At 37.0% G+C, this 18,910-nt stretch overlaps 1 protein-coding gene across 7 annotated transcripts in view; it reads right to left on the reverse strand.

Annotated features, from left to right (window-relative positions):
* GRIA2 (glutamate ionotropic receptor AMPA type subunit 2) overlaps positions 1 to 18,910 on the reverse strand; it is a 117,589-nt gene that overhangs the window by 53,338 nt on the left and 45,341 nt on the right. For all 7 annotated transcript variants that reach the window (XM_030563887.1, XM_030563892.1, XM_030563886.1 and 4 more), the window contains exons 4-6: positions 13,630 to 13,826; positions 10,436 to 10,489; positions 5,895 to 6,056 (exon numbers count right to left, since the gene is read on the reverse strand). In XM_030563887.1, the coding sequence (XP_030419747.1) occupies positions 5,895 to 6,056; positions 10,436 to 10,489; positions 13,630 to 13,826 (413 nt within the window). The remainder of the gene's footprint in view (positions 1 to 5,894; positions 6,057 to 10,435; positions 10,490 to 13,629; positions 13,827 to 18,910) is intronic.

An 18,910-nucleotide genomic window follows, 5' to 3' on the forward strand; every position in this document is an offset into this window, starting at 1 on the left:
AGGAAGCTCCACTGGGGTGGGCAGGAAATGGGAACAGTAGTTCTGCTGCTGCTTTTTCTGTGTGCCTGTGCCCTGCAGACTGCAGAGCCTACTGGTGCCACTTGACTGAGAGTAGGTCAGACAACGAAAGAAGCTGGGCAACAAGCAGGGACATGTCAAGAATCAGTTATATAGTGAAGGTTTTTGGCCCTTTGTCTTGCAAATGCTTCCTTCCACAGAAGTGGAGTCTTTGATCCGGACTTTGTGGATCCATGGGCACCCATATACCATGTTACCAGATCTGTGGCTCTATGGATCCTGCATTAATCCACTCCTGCTTGCACTGATCATTCATTCAGCTTCTTCAAAAATTTTGAAGCATTTTGGATTAATGATCATTTATGTCAAGGAGCCTTAAACTGTTAATATGGTATATTCAGATTTATATTTGCAATTTTTTGTGTATGCATTTTTTCCACACCTAAGTTTTTGCAAACACAGAAACTTAAATTTGTAAGTCCAAAATGCATTGGCATAGTCAAATCAGATAGTAAATCAGCTAGTTATCAGCTCTGCATCCCAATATTTTGTGCAAAATAATGGGCATGAAAAAATGCATGCACAAAAAATTGCAAATGCAAAACTACAGGCACAGCTGTAAAGGCCACTTTTGAAAACATGGCCCCAATTCCATCTCAGTGTTCTGGTTACATAAAGTCATAAATCCTAAAATTCATTAACTCAGCCTTTATAAACTATTGTAGTCTCTGTGGAATTACTTGATTGTCAGCTTAATCAGTCATGCTTTTCCCATTAACACTGTTGCAGGTACAAAAGAATAGCATTTATATAACCCTTATTAATAAGTTTGACATTACTGAACAATTTTACAATGTGATGTAAACATAGGAAACATATCTACTAATGGCAGTCATCTAACTCATAAATTGTACATTCATTTTCACTTAATGGATTACATCTAAGATGCATGTTCTGAAATTCCATTTTAAACAAGAGTTCTCACTGTTCTGTTCCTCATTATTTATGAGTTTATTCAGTCCTTTCTTCAGTTGCAGAAATAAATGAATTATTCTACCTGATATGTAATCTACTGTATATTATGCCTATGTCTATTAGGTAAAGTACCAATGCTACTGTCAAATTGTCAGCCTTGCATTACAAACCTCATTTTTTCTGAATTAGCAGTTTGGGATGGGGTGAAGTGTTGTCAACTCTCACAATGTTATCATGAATCTCACAGAACTGTTGGGTATTTTTCTTAAAGCTACAGCTCCTGGAATCAGGTGATTATGTCAGAATATGTGCTTTCATTTTTTTTTAAAGTGTCCAGCTTTCATGGTTCTGGAGAAAAGCTTGAAAATATGAGCCCCTGAAGTCTCAAAAAACAGAAGACAAATAAAAAGAACCCAACATTTATTATTTTATAAAATGTCATGATTTTGGGGGGACCAATCTTATGATTTTTCAATGGTGCTGACAATATTGGGGGTAAGAAATTCACTTGAAGTGGTAGGTCATAAAAGACTTCAGTCTGTGAGCAAATTTTGTATAATTTTTTATAAATGTCAACAACATTGTACTAACAATTGTTTAGTTAGTTATGCAAGGTAGGCCTAGATTTGCTTAATAGTGTGTACATGGATCGAGTGTATGTGATCATTTAGTGACTGATCACAGTCACTACAGAGACTACTATTGCCTTGACCTCAGCTTTCCTTTTGGTATTGATAGTCCTGTGTTCAATCCAGGCTGATATACTTGCTTCCTGGGTGGGTACATATGACCATGGTTTGTTACAGAATGAGAGCTGAACTACAGTGTGCCTTCAATGTTTGATATGAGCTTGTCAAATAGGGACTACGTAATATGTTGGCCTTGTCTGCGTAATCATAACTTCTTCTAGTTCCAGTGACCATCCAACCTATTACTATCACATACATAATGGCGTTCAAGTTGTAGAGGCTTGAGTTTTTCCTACAGCAGGTCCCAGATTTGATGTCAGCTAATGTCAGCTGTGTCTTTATGTGTATGTGGCCATGATTTATTACATGTGCATGCATCATTTGGATGTATAGTTCTTCAGGGCATGGACTTTATTTTTGTGTTCTGTATAGCTGTAGGTGCTTCACAATAATAATGTATCTGATAGTGCTTTGAGATTTTTATTGTTTTATTATTTTGCATTTTTAAAATTAAATGTGACTTCTGCTTTTGCTGCATGACAACGAAAATAACCTCAATTCCAGTTAAGTGGGGAGTCCAAGAACCACAGGCCACTGGCTGTTTTAGAAATGTATGTGGAAAATGAGAACAACCCCATAGCTACAATTAATAGGATAAAATATTATAAGGAATATACCTTATAAGGTATCAATCCTGAAAAAAGCTGAGTCCCAAACCAGTAAAGCATGGACTTCAGTATATTAAAAAGTATATATTAAAAATAATTAGAGAAAACTTCATTTAGCCTCAGTTACAACAGGTATACCTAATTATGGTGTAATTGACAAAACAGATTTCCCAATCCTGCATCATTTATGCTATAATACTCTGCAATCCCCAATTATTTTAAAATTATATATTAAAAATTGTATTAAAAAGAAAGTGATTCGCTAGTGATATTGTTGTGGATAACTTCTGAATTGGGCTTTAAGAAGTTTTATTTTTCTTAAAAACTAAGTTCCTCTTTAAATGCACTTTTTTGCACTACATTCCATTTTATCATGTAAAATGGCCCTTTGCATTTCCATCTGGATGTTAGTAAGAAGAACACAAGGCAGTAGCACCACTGCCACCAACCAGAGGGCATCTGCAGTGACTAGTCTGGGGGCATGTAACCTCCTTTAATTTACATATCCATAATAGAAATCGCCTATTAGCTCATGTCCATTTGATACAGAATCGGTGATGTTATCTTTGGAATTACACTTGATTAATGTGATTAAGTATTAGTAATACTTGCCACCTTCAGACAAAACTCTGCCATATAGGCACAACCCATGGTAAAGAAGGCATTCTGCTCTGCCCCTATCTCCCTTGTGCAGGGAATGGACTATGGCATGTCTCTGTCCTCCTATGTACTGAGAGGCAGGGCTGTCTGGCTGTGTGTGTATGAAAAGGGTAAAATGCTATACCAAAAATAATATAATTGTGGGTTTGTAGGATATTTCCCCTAAAAAGTAGAATACCTCCAGAAGCTCCCAGGTGTACCCAGTATAATACACCTCACAACAGTGTTTGAATGCCTTCTTGCATTTGCAAATTGGTTTAATAATTTTAACATACATTTTATGTAGCTGTTGTTGAACATTAAGTATCATTCACTGGACCATTCCTGCCCTCCTTGCTCAGACAACATAAAAACTCAAAGAATGCAAGTTCAGACCCAATGGTTGTTATATAATTATATTAAAACTAAAGCTATTCCTTAAGATTCAGTTCTTTTTTTGTTCTAATCAATATAAAAGACAACTGTTTCCACTCATCCCTTTCAAACAATAGCAGAGGTGAAAGCTGCAGATGGATAAATTCCTCTGGAAGATTTAGAAGAATTACACATCAGAGCTTCATAGATTTTAAGGCTACAAAGGATTATTATGATAATCTAATGTGACCTCCTGCAAAACACAGGCTACAGAAGTTCATGTAGTAACTTCTGCATCGAGGTCATAACTTTTGATTCAGTTAGAGTGTATCTTTTAGAAAGACATCCAATCTGATTTAAAAACTTCTAGTCATGAAGAATACATGAAATCCCCAGATAAGTTTATTCAGTGGTTAATTGTCCTTACTGTTAAAAATTTGTGAACTGGAAATTTATTTCCAGTTTGAATTTGTCTAGCTTCAACTTCCACCCATTAGAGCTTATCATGCATTTTTTATGAAAATGTATGCATATTAAATGAATTAGCCTACTTACTTGATTCACACTGTCACAATTTTCTGCACAGCATAGTTAGGAATTCAACAAATTTCCAACACCCATAATACTTAAACAGTCAAGCTCCTTATATGGGCAAAGGAAGTATCAACAAAAGATGGACTAGAGTGTATTCCCACACTCTACGTTGCTGTTATTTTTGGGATAATTCAGTATGACTCTTCACAGATGCATAGAATGAAATCAACCCCCCCATTAACTTGAGTGAGGCCAGAGTTTCACCCACAAATAATATCTTTTATTGGACCAACTTCTGTTGGTGAGAGGGATGCCAAAGCTGGCCCAGTAAAAGATATTACCTCACCCTCTAATATCCTGGGACCAATACGGCTATAACAACACTGCATAAAACACAACTTGTCAACATCACACATCAAACTATACAAAATAAATATCCTTAAACTCTAGTAAGTTCTCAAGCAGCATTTTTCTTACTTTGTTTATCTCTAAATTTCAGTGATTAATGAGGGAAACATTTTTTCATCAGTTTGCATGTGTACGGTGAAATAGACCTTTATTGACATTTACCAGTAATCCTTCCTTATAAACCACAATGATCCAATAGCCTCTCAATCTACTTCCTGATAAGCAAAATAGCTTGAGCACCTTTTGTCTTTCATTCTAAAATATACTTTCCAGGCCACAATCAATTTCAATTGATTATTTGAGGAGCAAGGTAGAGCAAGGGGGAAAAATGGGGCTCTAAGGAAAGCAGCAGCCTTCAAAGAACTCAGAAGAGAACAACTTATAGGTTGTATTCATCATTCACAGTCAAACCAAACCTTCAGTCAGTGCACTAGTGCAAATTGCACATGCAAACTGAGGCAGGATGCAGTCCTAACCTTGTTCTGTCAGGGAAATAGGATATGGGATTCTTGTGCACATAACTTTTTTAACCAATCATATGCACAAAGGTAACTGCAATAAAATTATGTCATTGTCTGAGTCCCAAAAAACTGTCACAATTAAGTAACCAGCTATATTCATTTGTACTTTACATTATATTATGGTTGTTGCACATCATTTGTTTGTTTTCTGCAATTCATAGTCCTGATGAGAATTTTTATCATCAGATGAGAACGTTTATCTATCTCCTTATGGTTAATATAATATAGTAAAGATAACATGCTACTTATGTAAACACTTTTTAGTCCCAATACATATTTCCTCTGACGCTTCTGATTATTTGATTTAATTGTGATGAATCTATAAATAAATACTAAAATCATTAAGTATTAACTGAGCACTGTTCATCTTCAATATGGCTTACTAACATTAATTGATCCCTACAACACCCCTGTAAAGTATGAAAGTATTATTATCCTGATTTTCCCATGAGGGGAAACTAATACAGAAATTAAATGATTCGTTCAGTGAATCACTCAGGACTGAAATCAGACCACACCTCTCTTTTAGTATAGTACAGTTTATTGTGAATATTTTAATTTTAAAACAGACTTTGTTTGACTTAAACATCTCTCTCATAATACAATGCTTTTCCATGCATTTATAAGCCATTTATTTTTCAGGCTACTGCAGGAAGAAGATGATGCTATACCACAAAGGGCTGTGGATTTGTGTGCTCACAAGTGTGTTTGTGAGTGTGCATGTATGTTTTCATCTAGAAGATTTAAGGAAGAGATTTTAAAATAAAGAAAAAAAATAACCCCCCAAAATGTCAGTTCCCATATGGTCATATCATAAACAACTGCACAACATGCTGCCAGGCATAGCTTTATAGTGGTACAAAAAAATTAAAGCTATCTTGAATATTTGTGACAGTACAGGATCTCTCTTAACCAGTCCTAAGGGAAAGAATGTTAAAAGTAGCTTGGAGGAACATAAAACGTTGTTGGCATGGCTGATTTCATATGCCTTGCTCTATCTTTTGTCTTTCTCCCCAAACCCACCCCATCTTCTCTTCTATTTGAGTTAAAATAAATAAAAAATGTACCTTGATTGTACTGGTGTGTGCTCCTGGATATTCTTTTTCTTCCAATGTTGACCAACGCTGTACAAATTTTGATACCAGGGGATCATCATAGTCCACTATCTGAAAGCCTGAGACATTAGCTCCTCCAAACTGGATTTTTGATAAATCTCCATCAGTAAATCCCTGGGCACAGAAAACATGTGTCAGCTATTTCACCACTATTAGATCAGTAGGTACAAGTATTGCAGAAATGTAACCCAACACTTCCCTCTCTCAGGGATCTGGGCTCAGACCAGAGCTCTGAGGGCCAGCAGTGGTTGGGAACACTGTGAAGATACAGAGAGTATGTCTTGTCACTCACCTTTACCAATTAAAAGCTGAATTTAGCAGTCCTTTTTAACGCCGAGCATTTACTCATGTGAGCAACCCCATTTGTTTCAATGGGACTACTCATGTGAGTAAGCACTCACTATCATGAAAAACAGCTACACAATCTATCCCTAAACCAGTGACAGTGAGTCAGCCATTGTCTCACTGAAGGATTTCTATGATTTGCCTTCACAGAGAATATGTAGGAAAACCCTTATAAGCTTCCCTGTAATAAAATATTATTTTTGCTGATATGAACATTCTTATTTTGTCAAGGAAATAAAGTTGTTGTAGCCTAGAGAACGAAGCAAGTCATTTTAAGACAAATTGTTAGGGCCAAATTCCACCCATAGATACATGGGAACAGGGCTCCCACTAAAAATTAGTGGAAGCCAAATACATGAATCTGAGGGCCTAGTTATGTCCTTGCTTCAAGTATATGCAGTATAAACAGAAAATGAATTACAGTGAAGTGTTACTTGCCCACATTAAATGAGGGGAATTATGCTATTTTTGATAAACGAGCTGTCAAATAAGCAGGTGATTTTTCAATTACATCTCATTTTTTTCTTTATGCTTCATAAGGAAGAGACCAGTGTAGACAGCAGGGAGGAGCCGAGCTGTGAAATAGCCTTGAAGCCAAAGACCTTCTATGGCAGAAAAGGGGAAGCCAATGAAAGGATTAAAAAAGGTGGTCAGAATGACAGGCAAGAAATACAGGATGATTTTAGCAGCTTCTCTGTGAACAGACTGGGCAGGGGATGGATAACATGCATGTCAGAAAGAGCAGAAAGGAGGTTACAGTAATTAAGACAGAAGATGATGACAGCCTGGATAGGTTTTCTCTGTAGTCTGAGTTTCTGATTTTTTCGGGGCACTGTTATAGGGAACAGTTAAGGTAGTTTGGGTCCCTAAGCTGTGAATGTCCATACTTTCAAAGTATTTTCATTTCTTGTAAGTTTAATGTTAACTCTGAATTCCCTGAGTTTTTCATGATTTTTTATTTTCTTAATTTTGCTCTTGCTACAATATTCTTGGTAGGATTCTTATTGCTATGTAACCTCACTTTCACCTTTAAGATTTTCTCTGGGAAATTCCATTTTTTAAAATAGTCACAACATGGGACTGGTGAGAACAGACAGCTGGAGAGGCAGAAGAGATAAGAGTATCCCTGTCTCCTTGAAGCTGATATTAGGGAAGCTCCACAACTAGGGGCATTCAAAGATCACCCAAGTGTGTCTCTACCAAGCCAGTATCTATTCCTCACTTATTCTTAGGAGCTTGTCAGCCCTCCAATAGTCTGAGGCAATAATGACCCTTATCCTCATCCCTTCACCCTTACGTGGCTCTTCTACCTCTGACAAACCTAATTAGTGCCCTCAGAGGAGAAAGACTGTGGGAGGGAGAGGGAGATATAGAGCCTTTTAGAGCAAGTCTACGTGGAGCATTAGTCTGATGCAAATTCTAACGTGTACTAACATGTGGTGCACTAACGGGCTCGTGAACCCAGCTGGCATGTACTAAGAGTCCTCTAGCACATGTTAATGTAGTCCCATTTCAAACAGCACTATAGTAAAGTGCACTAGGCAACTTTTAGTGTACACCAGTAGGGTCTATCATGGGCCAATTAATGCACACAATACACTTCAGAAATCACATTGCTATAAAATGATTCACCCCATCATGTAGACAAGACTCACTGTGGGTTCTCCTCTCCTGCTGACCACAGGAGAACCATAGGAAAAGGGGAGAGAAGTGTTCCTCAGTCTTGTTCCCAAGCCCCATGTTTTCTCCAGAACCCTCAGTAAATACCATTTTAATAACTTGTGTATACTTTTAATTAGTGTGTATGTAGATATAATAGTTACTGTACGCTAAACATACACTCTAGCCAAATCCTTCAGTCCTTTTTCTTACTGAATCAAAAATATACTCTGATTTCAATAGGAGTTTTGCAATTGTAAAGACTAAGGTCCCACTCCCGCTCCCACTGAGGTCAATTGGGCTTCATGTCAGGACTGAAGGATTTGGTCCCAACTAATGAACTGCTGATCCATGATGGGTGTATATTTATCGTTCAGCTGTACAACTAAAATAAATATGTTTTGATTTTAATAACCTGTCACTACTAAACCAACATAGATAATGATGCTAATTAATTTCAGTGGAAACCTTAATCTGAGACACTTAACTTGAAGTGCACCCAAAATATTTTCACAATGAATACAAAAAAGAAGCAGCAACCCCAACCGCCATGACCAAAAGCTGTCACAGTTGCTATGGTAATGTATGTTAGCTGCTGTGCTCACAGTGGATGCCACATTGCTTGCTAATATGAGCATTTACATAGGAATCATGCAGTCTTTCTGAATCTGATTTTAACAGCAGGTTGGTTTGATATAAACATGCAATACATAATGCACTGTATTAACCATATATCATCAGGAATCCTTCAAAGTCAAAGATGATTGTCGTTCATGGAATGCCCATTTCAAATTAGCTATGGGTCCGCTGCTGGCTGATAAAATGTACTTGCCTTATATATTGTGTAGAACATTATATAAAGATCTATAATATTTGCATTTGAATTTTTACTGTACAATTTTGTAGTATGCAAATGTATTATTAAAAAGGAATCTCCAGAATATTTTTGAGACAGTTTGGTTCAGTAAATTACAATCACACAGGTTCTCTGCTGCAAAATGAGAACAAATGGCTGAAATATCAATCAGTGTATTGAAATGGACTAGTCACACTTTTAAAACAAATATATTTGCTGTCCTTCAAAACTAAACATTGATTTGAAATTAAGCAAAGTTTCGTAGTTCTTCAAATTTCATAGGCATGACATATTTCTCTGTTGTTTAATAAACCTGCAGTAAATGGGGTTTGGGTCTTTTATTCTCATGAAAGATAAGAATGAAGTTAACACCAAATATGATTCCCTGCTATTCTGCTTTTAAACAGACATTCAGGATCTGATTCTCAGTTAACCTAACACCCCTTTACATCACTTCAGCAGCAGAAAGAGGCCTCAAAGAGGGTAGAAATGGCCCCTACATAATATGTCCTGCACATGCGAGTTGAGGAGGCTTTTTGATGATCGATAGAGAGTAGATTGGGAGCAGGCAGTGGCATGTCTGGAGTTCTTCTGTTTTCCCAGAGCCCTTAGACGACCAGTGGAAACAGAATGAAAGTTAGAGCAGTCCTAAGCCAAGTCAAGCACCTACAAAGTACCACAATGTATGAAACATAAAAGTGGCTTATAGCTACTTTGCCCCCATGTTCTGTCCCTGCCCCAAGCACAGGAACTGAGTAATGAAGAATCAAGCCTTCAGAATCTGGCCTTTGTGCCAATTTCTCTACTAGTGTAAATCAGCATAGCTACATTGAGTTCAATGGCTCTTCATTTTCAAAAAAGGGAAAATAGCAGTTCAGATCATTAACTTAAAACAGTGTAAAGAGTTTGCTAAATCTCTTTTAGATAGGCTATCAGATGTCAGTATTGAGGTGAATTTGGAATGGTTTGGTTGGATGGGGGCATATTACTTCGGTACATCTGACTTATTTTACTTTTTGTTGTTTCATTTTAACCACACATATAACATCCAAGGTAAGAAAGACCTGCTATGGCTGTCCTGTCACATTCCATTAACTTCAGTGAGAACTGCATGCATGGACTAATTACAGTAGCAGCCTAAATGTAAAAGCAAGGAATTTTGAAAAGAGAAGATGCACCAAGAACAAAGCAGAACGACACAAAAAAACTGGTTCCTCCAATTAATGGCACAAATAATTTGCAATGGTAATGTTTTTTTCCCTAACTGAATGATGTGGTCTACTTGGAGGGCAATGAGTGTTCTAATTCCCACATATACTCGGACTGCTCTCATACATATAGTTTAAAAGATTGATCCTGCAAAATGCTGAACATCTTCCTGGAGGTGATGAGCACCCTCAACTCCCATTGAGGGGAACCTGATAGACAGCATTCAATACCTGAATGCACCAGCCCCAAAGACATTTTTGTAAGAAATAAAATAGCAAAAGTTTAGTAAGGAGGAAGAAATTTAACATCCCCCCACACCAAAAAAATTCTATTACAAGCTCATAAAACATAATACTGTCCTGATATGTTACTATAAACACTAAAAAGAGTAATACAGGCATATGGCAATAATGAAACCACTTACCAGATTTGCAATGATGTAATGGTATCCTTTCACATGTTTACCAATCGTAATAACCTGTAAAAGAAAAGACAAAACTCATTTTAATTGAAAATGAACAGTTACTATATGAGTTTACCCTAAAAGAGTAAAATACTCCCAGATTAGTTCTATTCACTAATCTTTATTTGTTTATATTGCACTTTTTTCAAAATATGTGCTTTTATTTTAGCCAGAACACCGTGGGCCAGATCCTCAGCTGGTGCAAATCAGCACATGTCCATTGAAGTCAACAGAGTTATGCTGATTTACACCAGCTGTAGATTTGTCCACAAGACATTGAGAGAGATGTATTGAATTCCAAGGACTAGACTGTATCTTTAGGCATACTCCGACTGTAGTCCCAGCAGGCATTGTGCCTCAGACACACCTTCTGTAGCACAATTCCCTTCCCTGCTTCCTCCTTACTCTGGAAGAGCAGTAATTTACTGTTGGCAGTACCAGCAGCTCAGCGGTCCTGGGCAATAAATGGTGGAGGCAAGGGGAAATGGAGCCAACATTTTGTCCATCCCTGCCATGCTGCCCACTCCCTACTTATCGGCTCTCAAGGGAAATGGGAAGAGAGGCACAAGTGCCCATGCCTGCATCCAAGATCTAGGTAGTCGATCTACACTGGCACCCATCAAAGCTGCACCTTTTTTCTATAAATTCAGGCTTTTGTTTGATAGAAACTTTAGCTTCATTCAATTCATGTAAGATTTTATATTTTTACATCTTAGCAGGTATATTATTATAAAAGATTTAGGGCTCATTATCACTGTATTTAAATTTGCTCACAGAGTGTTCTTAGGTGAAAATTAATGTAGCAGTCAGCTTGTAATTATTTTTCTTCTATTATTAATTTATTTCTGTGAAGTATTAGATAATAAACTAAAATTTGGAAAATGATCACACTCAAAATTGTACATGAAAGTTATTAGGGACCCCAAAATATAAGTTAGGCAAAAAAAAGTTGTCACTTCCCAAAGCAGTCATGTCTACTCCAAAATGGCAACAAAATTTCAAAAATATAGACTGCAGAATGGATTTATATAGATAGTAGTTTTGTTTGCTTGATTTTGAGACAATTTTAAAGATATTATTTTTCAGTGAAGCTAGGGATGAATGAATACTTGATTAAATTTGATCAGAAAATTTGCAATTATTGATATAATATATCTGTGGCATTTATATCTTTTTATATGATCTGTTCTGTACTGTAGCTGTCATACCATATGTATTACTTAAAAGCTTGATTCTTCAAACACTTCCTGAGTGTAGGGCTTATTAAGTGAGCAGTCTCATCATCACCCTGCACTATTGACTTCAATAGGACTATTCATGGGCTTCAAATTATGTATATGCTTAGGTACTTTCCTGAATCAAGATCTATACTTGGTATTTAAATTGGTCTGACAGAAATAAGCACTATGCTTGGCAGGAAGTGTTTGCAGAATTAGGGATTGAGAGTGATGCTGTCAAGTTAAAAATCAAAATGTCGCCTGAATGTTTTTCCGCTTACTTTGTAAACACCTCTAAAAAAGATTAGAAAATAAAAATCTCTTTTTTCTAGTTTGTTTACCCTGCACATTTGACAGTACTTTGTGTGTAGTCAGTTTCACTGATGCCCTAATACAATCATTTGTCAATCAATTTGCATTACGTGGACACTTGCAACAGTCTCTTTTCTGGGAAGTGACAGTGGCATCAAAGACTCCACCCAGTCCAATAATTGTACTGAGAGAAAGGCACTCTGGGTCTGCACTATTCAGAGTACCTCCCAGTCTTGGGGTCCTAATGCAGGTGCTGATCTAAAATAATTTACAATCAATCCAGAGTTTTAAGGGAGTCACGTAATTCAAAGATATTTGCATTTCCCTGCCTAGCAGGTGACGCAAGGGACCAATAGAGCCATCTGCTTTTTTACTGCCCTAAAAAAAAAAAAGACTAGAAGACGGAGGTCTCCACATGTCTTCAGGTCTCCCCACATCTTTCAAATAAGTGAGAGTAGCAGCAATTTGAACAAGGAAGGAGATTTAGTTGATTCTCTCATTTAGTTTCTGACAAATTCAAAGAGGCAGGGATGGGCGTCCTATAATTTACATTAAACCAAGAATTAGTTGGCCAAGTTCCACACACTGGCTTCAGTGGAGTATACGGGTATAAGTAAATGCAATATCTAACACTAAGTATTGTAAATGTTAAGTCCAGAAGGGACAATTAGAGCATTTGGTCTGATCTCTTGCATATCACAGGCCACAGAATTTCATCCAAAAACCCTTGTGTTGAGCCCACTGATGACATGTAGTACATGAACATAATTAAATGAATTACTAGTTATATGTATTAGATTATTTAAAGCCTATTTGGTTAGCAAATATTTTTATTGCGGAGGTTTAACAACTATGCATATATGCATGTAGCTGCTGCTCCAAGAGACACTGCAGTTAGATTGAGTAGATTAGTTACTCCATATTAAATGATTATCAGTTGGTTTGGGATTTTATAATTGGTAATTGCAAATCTATTTACTGATGAGTAGCCACTGTATTGGATATAGGAAAAATAATAATAAACCCACATTAAGCAACAGACTTACTTCCTTATCGGAAGTATCTTTTTGCTACATCGGCATCATAGAAACACATCTATTATTGCTCCTCTGGCACAACGGAACTCTCAAAAATAAGAGTAAAAATGTGTGTGTGTGTGTGTGTGTGTGTTCGTTCGTTCGTTCTGAGACTGTGGAACAAACTTTCCCATGAGCTAAGGAACATCGCCAACATCACCACACTCCACTCTGAAAGTAAGGTGCATATCTTTGACCTTGCCTTCTCTAATATAAGCACATCGCAATATTTACATATATTTTAAAAAACCCTACCAAAACAAAACACTCCACTAGGGAAAGGATGAGAGAACAAACATGTGGCAGATATGTAGTCATATTGCTTAATACACTACTGAAAGGCACTCAGATACTACAGTGATGAGCATGATATAAAAGCCTATATAGAATAGAAAAGATTCAAAGGGTAAAGTAAGGGATCATCAAAATAGAATCATACATAAATAAAAACTGCTGATAAAGCAGCACTAGGAGAGCACTCATTATGTATTCTTATACAACCCAGAAGTCTTCCATTTCTGCTGTCATTTAAAAATTGAGTGTAGCAAACCTGATCAACAATGTCGTTCACTTTATCCCGCTCGCAGTCCAGAATCACTCGTCTTTCCTTTTTCACCTCCAGATCTTGAAATAGTGAACGGTAAGTTTCATCTTTTCGGTCATTGTTAATATTTCCTACATTGATAGCAGTCACTTGCCATTTCTTTTCAGCAGCAGAATCCAGGACGGCTTGCAATGTTGATAGGCCTGGTAAGAGGTGAAAGACGATAGATAAAGTTGCAAGAATAACACAGGCCCAAAACATGTGAATTGTAGCTTATTTATTTTAAAACACCACTCAGTAACTTGTGTGGCTGACAAACAGAAAAAGACAGCTATGACAGAACTCTCTTGAAAAGGTGATGCACTTGACCCTGATCCTCCATGCCTTGTACACACACAATTTCCATATAGGTCATTGCAAGGAATACAGGATTGGACCCTATAAACAATTACATTTTGTTTTTGCTTCAGCTGGCCTCAAGAAGAAATTCTATCACCCTGCAATAAAAGATTCCAAGGCATTTGGGAGATACTCTACTTTTCATAAGAGGCCTTTTAGGAGAAAAATGATCCAATTACAGGAACACCATCTCTTGTTTATTACTAAATGCTATTGAACTGTTTACTTTCCCATGCTTCAGTGGCAATGCATTTAAAGCCTGATCCTGATCCCAGTGCCACTGAGGTCAAGGCAAAACTCCCAATTACTTCAATGGTGCTTCTTGAGCCATTATTTCTGTTGACTAAAGTAATAACTCCAGTTATAGAAGATCTGATTAAATGCTTTTCTTTCTAACCCTAAACAGTTTCATTACTAATACCTCACAAGCAATTTTTACAGATATCTGATGTTATTTTATTTTATTTTGGAAGGACATGGAATCTTGATAGCGAGATGGATTCTGAGTACAATTTTAACAGCTAACGATATTCTGTAAGATCAGTAGAAATGTTACTGGTCTACATTTCCCTTTCACAAAGTAAAGGAGAACAGAATAAAGAAAGATGTGATTCAGTGCCAGTAATGAAAACCCACCCTGAAATAAACACTGTTTCTCCAAGTGCCAGCAGTGAGTGAGAATTATCAGCTATAATTTGTACCCAGAGAATCCAAAAGGAGTGTTTCTAGGACGGCATATAGTATTTATCCCAAGTCAGTAGATTTTTCAAAACCACATTGTTGCCTGTGTATAGTTTATCTACCATAAATAATTAATAATATCAGTTAATATAAACTGAGTAATAATTTCTGACTTGTGTAAATAAACTGAGTCATGCATTTTCTTTGAGACAAGTTTCTGCCACAATATGTAAAGAAAGTTTCACACATTACTCTCATTAACAATAACAGCAGTTACACACATAGTTGGACAAGGAACACAATGAGAATTAAATTTGAATTGTAATTTGCAAATGGTTCATTAAACTAAGACCAATAGACTTTTAACAATTAATTTTGACACTTTGAAAATGTTAATGATATACAAGATTGGTCACCATCATTTCAGGCTTAAACCTTTACATTCATTGTCTCTTGAAAACAACTGTGGATCTTTACATTGTGTGTGGGAAATCTTTTATTTTTTGATGGCTGTTGGCTTTTTAAAAAAGATATAGATATCTTATCTAAAAATCAAATCAACAGACTAAAACAGATCAGGGCAGGCCAGCAAAACCAGAATCGTTGTCCTAGCTCACATTTTTAAGTTTGCAGTCCTTCCACATGTCTTTAAACTATACACTTTCTATGAGCTGGCAAGAATTTTAGTTGGGCATGGTTTGAATATATATTGTTATTTACAATATATTCCCATGCATCTTTTCTCACAAAGACCTCTATGCTATAAACTTAGATGTAGGCTTGTTAAATCTCCCTTAATAAATAGAATCTTCCTTGGGAGACTCTCCCTTTTTAGTGCCTTCTCCATGGATTCCAAGTGGCAGCTTGGATCTCTTGGTTTTTTTATGGGCAGGCTCAATAAAGGGCCTCATGCAACAGACTGCATCCTTAAAGAACCTCAGAGTAAAGGTGGGGAAGAGAGCAGCCATAGCCAGGTGTCTATACAATTAGGGGTAGCGTGGACAGCAGACCCTGGTGGGACTGGGTCACTGCACCTCAGCAAATTAAAGCAGCAGTACCAGGAGTGCAACATGGTTTTCCAAGTGGGAGCTGGTCAACAGGGAAATGAAAATGGCTCATTCACCTCAAAGCAGGACTCATGGTCCAAAAGGATTACATGACGTTATGGGAAAGGCAACCACAACTGAAAGAACAGAGGAAATTTTAAGATAGTGGGGGAGGGTAGAATTTTCCTGGCTGGCATTTGGCCAGGAAGACTTGGGTTTACACCCCAATTCTTTCTGACCTCCTCAGTGAAACCCTCATGAGATATTTAACTTCCTCCCATACACACACTGTGTAGCATAGTTTTATGGATAAATTATACATATATATTTTTTTAAAGTTTGATCCAACTTTAGTGCCTTTTGCACTGGCCTTGATTTGCACATGAGAGATGGCTAGGTGCAACAAGGGACACAAAGTTCAGCTCCCTCATCATCAATAGCTGCCTCCAAGGGGCTTTCAGATTGTTATAAACTGATATAAAGAACTGGACAGACGAAGCCATTTGCAGTACATAACAGGACATTTTACTTGTCCTGCAAAATTCAGGAACCTTATCTATTAACTGTGTACCAAGAGATTTAGACTTCTCTCATAACACAAGTCAAGCCTATGGCCTCCTCTACTGTTAAGGAAAAATCATAGAGCATTTACGATTGACCTACAGAGAAAGAGAGACGGGAGAAAAAAGGGTGGTGATTTCTGAATTCAAATGGATAAATGATTCGGATTGTTATTGCATAGTCACCAAAATGCAAATTAGGGTATTGATTCATTTATATTAAATCTCCAGATTTCTGTCCCTTCAGCCTTAAGAGGTGTTTGATAACCCACTTTCATGATACTTATACATGTAGAACATTATCACCTCTGATGGGACTCAGACAATGTTCATTCCATGAAATCCTTCTGAGTAAACGTAGTAAATGACTTTTTCATCAGTGAGTTTAGTTTTTGGAGCAAGGAGATGATTACATATGGACATATATCTGACATATTGTCCCTATTACTGGATGTGTTTAGTTGACATTTCATAGCTGTTAGGGTGGCCCAAGTGCATAGAAAGAATGCAAGAGGCCTAGTTCTAGTGTATTAAATCTTCAAGTACTAATTCAGAACTTGGGGAAAAACACTCTTGATCCTCAAGTGCTCATAATGAGCACAGATAGTTAGTTCAGTGATCTTTTGCATGGGAGGACTAAATGGAAGCAATTGCATAAAATGTCAGATTGGCATTTTCTTTTTTGAATTAGTAATTTGGCTGCAGATAGAATTCTCTAACACTGTCTCAGTTATCCCTATAACCCAGGCAAACTCTAGTTGCTACCACTCGGTATTATAGACGATGAAATTAAAAAAAAGGGGGGGGTAATAGAAGGTAGAAAACACTAAAAAACAAGATGTGATTAAGCCGTATGAGAGCAAGTACTGTACTAAATAATGGCCTGATCCTTAAAGTTGAATGGAATGGGATGTGAGAGAGCTCAGCACTTCATAAGATTGGCCCCTAACAAAGGTACTGGAGTTGTAGTAATAAACTCACTGTTGCAGAATAGTAATTGAATTGTAATTGCTATTAGTTCACCTGATTCTACTTTATTAATGTTTTAATTCTTTCCATGGTAGAAGAAAAAAAATAACATGCTGACTCATATATACTTTTTATAGACACCTCCTTGGCACTGGTCACTGAGGTGATGTTGTTTTGAACTGAAAAATGGCTTCTCCTCACTTAAGGTCCAATTTTGCCACCTTCAGTGATACTGAGAAGTACTTGACTCTGCAGGTAGCCCCATTGAAATCAATGAGAGAACTCCAGGAGTAATACATTTTGAGTAGTGTTGCAGATTCATGCCCCTGGAGATTTACAAATGGCACCTTCCCTACTTGAGTGCCTTAGGGTTTGGGTGAAAAAAACAAACAAAAAACGGCAAAACCGAAATGTGGCAATATATAAATATTTCACTTAGTTATTTACTCCTTTCAGTACAGTTGACAGTAAGATGTATTGTAAAAATGGGTGCTCCAAAGAATTTTCCTAAATAGAAATCACATGCAGTGTATTGGCACATACTGCAATGCTAGCTGATTGATGGAGCATTGAATAAGCTATTTGCCATTTCTGCAAAGATAAAGAATGTTTCTCATTCAAATGTGAACTTGAAGAGAAGCTGAGAGAAGTCCAAGTTCAAGGATCATACTGCATGACACACAGTCATTTTTAGAGGTCATATGAGAGCTTTAGTTTACCTAACTGCAGGGTTTAAAAAACAACAACACATAAACGTGCCTTGAAGAAACCCCTTTTGATTTTTTTAAACAACACAATGCAGACCAGACCAGTGGAAGGTGGTGACATTTGAAGGTGAGTAGGCAAAACCCACTGCACTGCTTGATGAAAAATGGTATACCAGGGTAAATTTGAACCATCTTTTAAATTTAACTACATCTTGACCATTTTCTGCACATTTATTTATGGCAAGGCAACCCTAAGCAAAGTTTTTGGTCCACAAACATACTGAAGAACCACCACACAACTGCTTTCAAAGACAGAGTACAAAATGAAAACAGAAAGATTAAGAAAAAGTAAGGAGCACTTGGAGACAAATAAAAAAATGGAATTCTAACAAAGATAGTCAAAAACCTTCCCCCTTTCAACTTTGTATAAACCTCCAAAATACTACTAATTAACACAATTGCCACCTTCTAACTTTGCAAATTGTTTGTTTTGATTGTATAAAATAATATGAGTACTGCAATAAAAATTATCTTGAAAGGATATAGGAATTGTGCAGAACATGCCTGGAGTGAGTGGGTCATCTGAGCTTATGCACACCAGACTTATGATTTGGTACTGTAGGCCAAATTCAACATGGGGGAGAGGAAAGGGTTGTGTCTAGAGTGCTAGAGCTTTTTCCTTAGTTCCTGTTTTACTCTGGGATCCCCATTTACAGATTCTGCACCCTGTGTGAAGTAACTCTGTGGGACTGAACCATCCCTTGATGACCTTGACTACCACCAAGTCTAATTGGACCTATGAGTGGTGTTCTAGGTGGATGGGATTTGTGATGAGATGACGTTCTGGATCCTCATAAATTTGACAACTATTATTTGGAACTATGAGACTGCAGCAGTGAACTATATGTTGGGGGATTTGCATTTA

Source organism: Gopherus evgoodei, chromosome 5 (genome assembly GCF_007399415.2).
Source record: "Gopherus evgoodei ecotype Sinaloan lineage chromosome 5, rGopEvg1_v1.p, whole genome shotgun sequence".
In the NCBI taxonomy this organism is placed as follows: domain Eukaryota; kingdom Metazoa; phylum Chordata; order Testudines; family Testudinidae; genus Gopherus; species Gopherus evgoodei.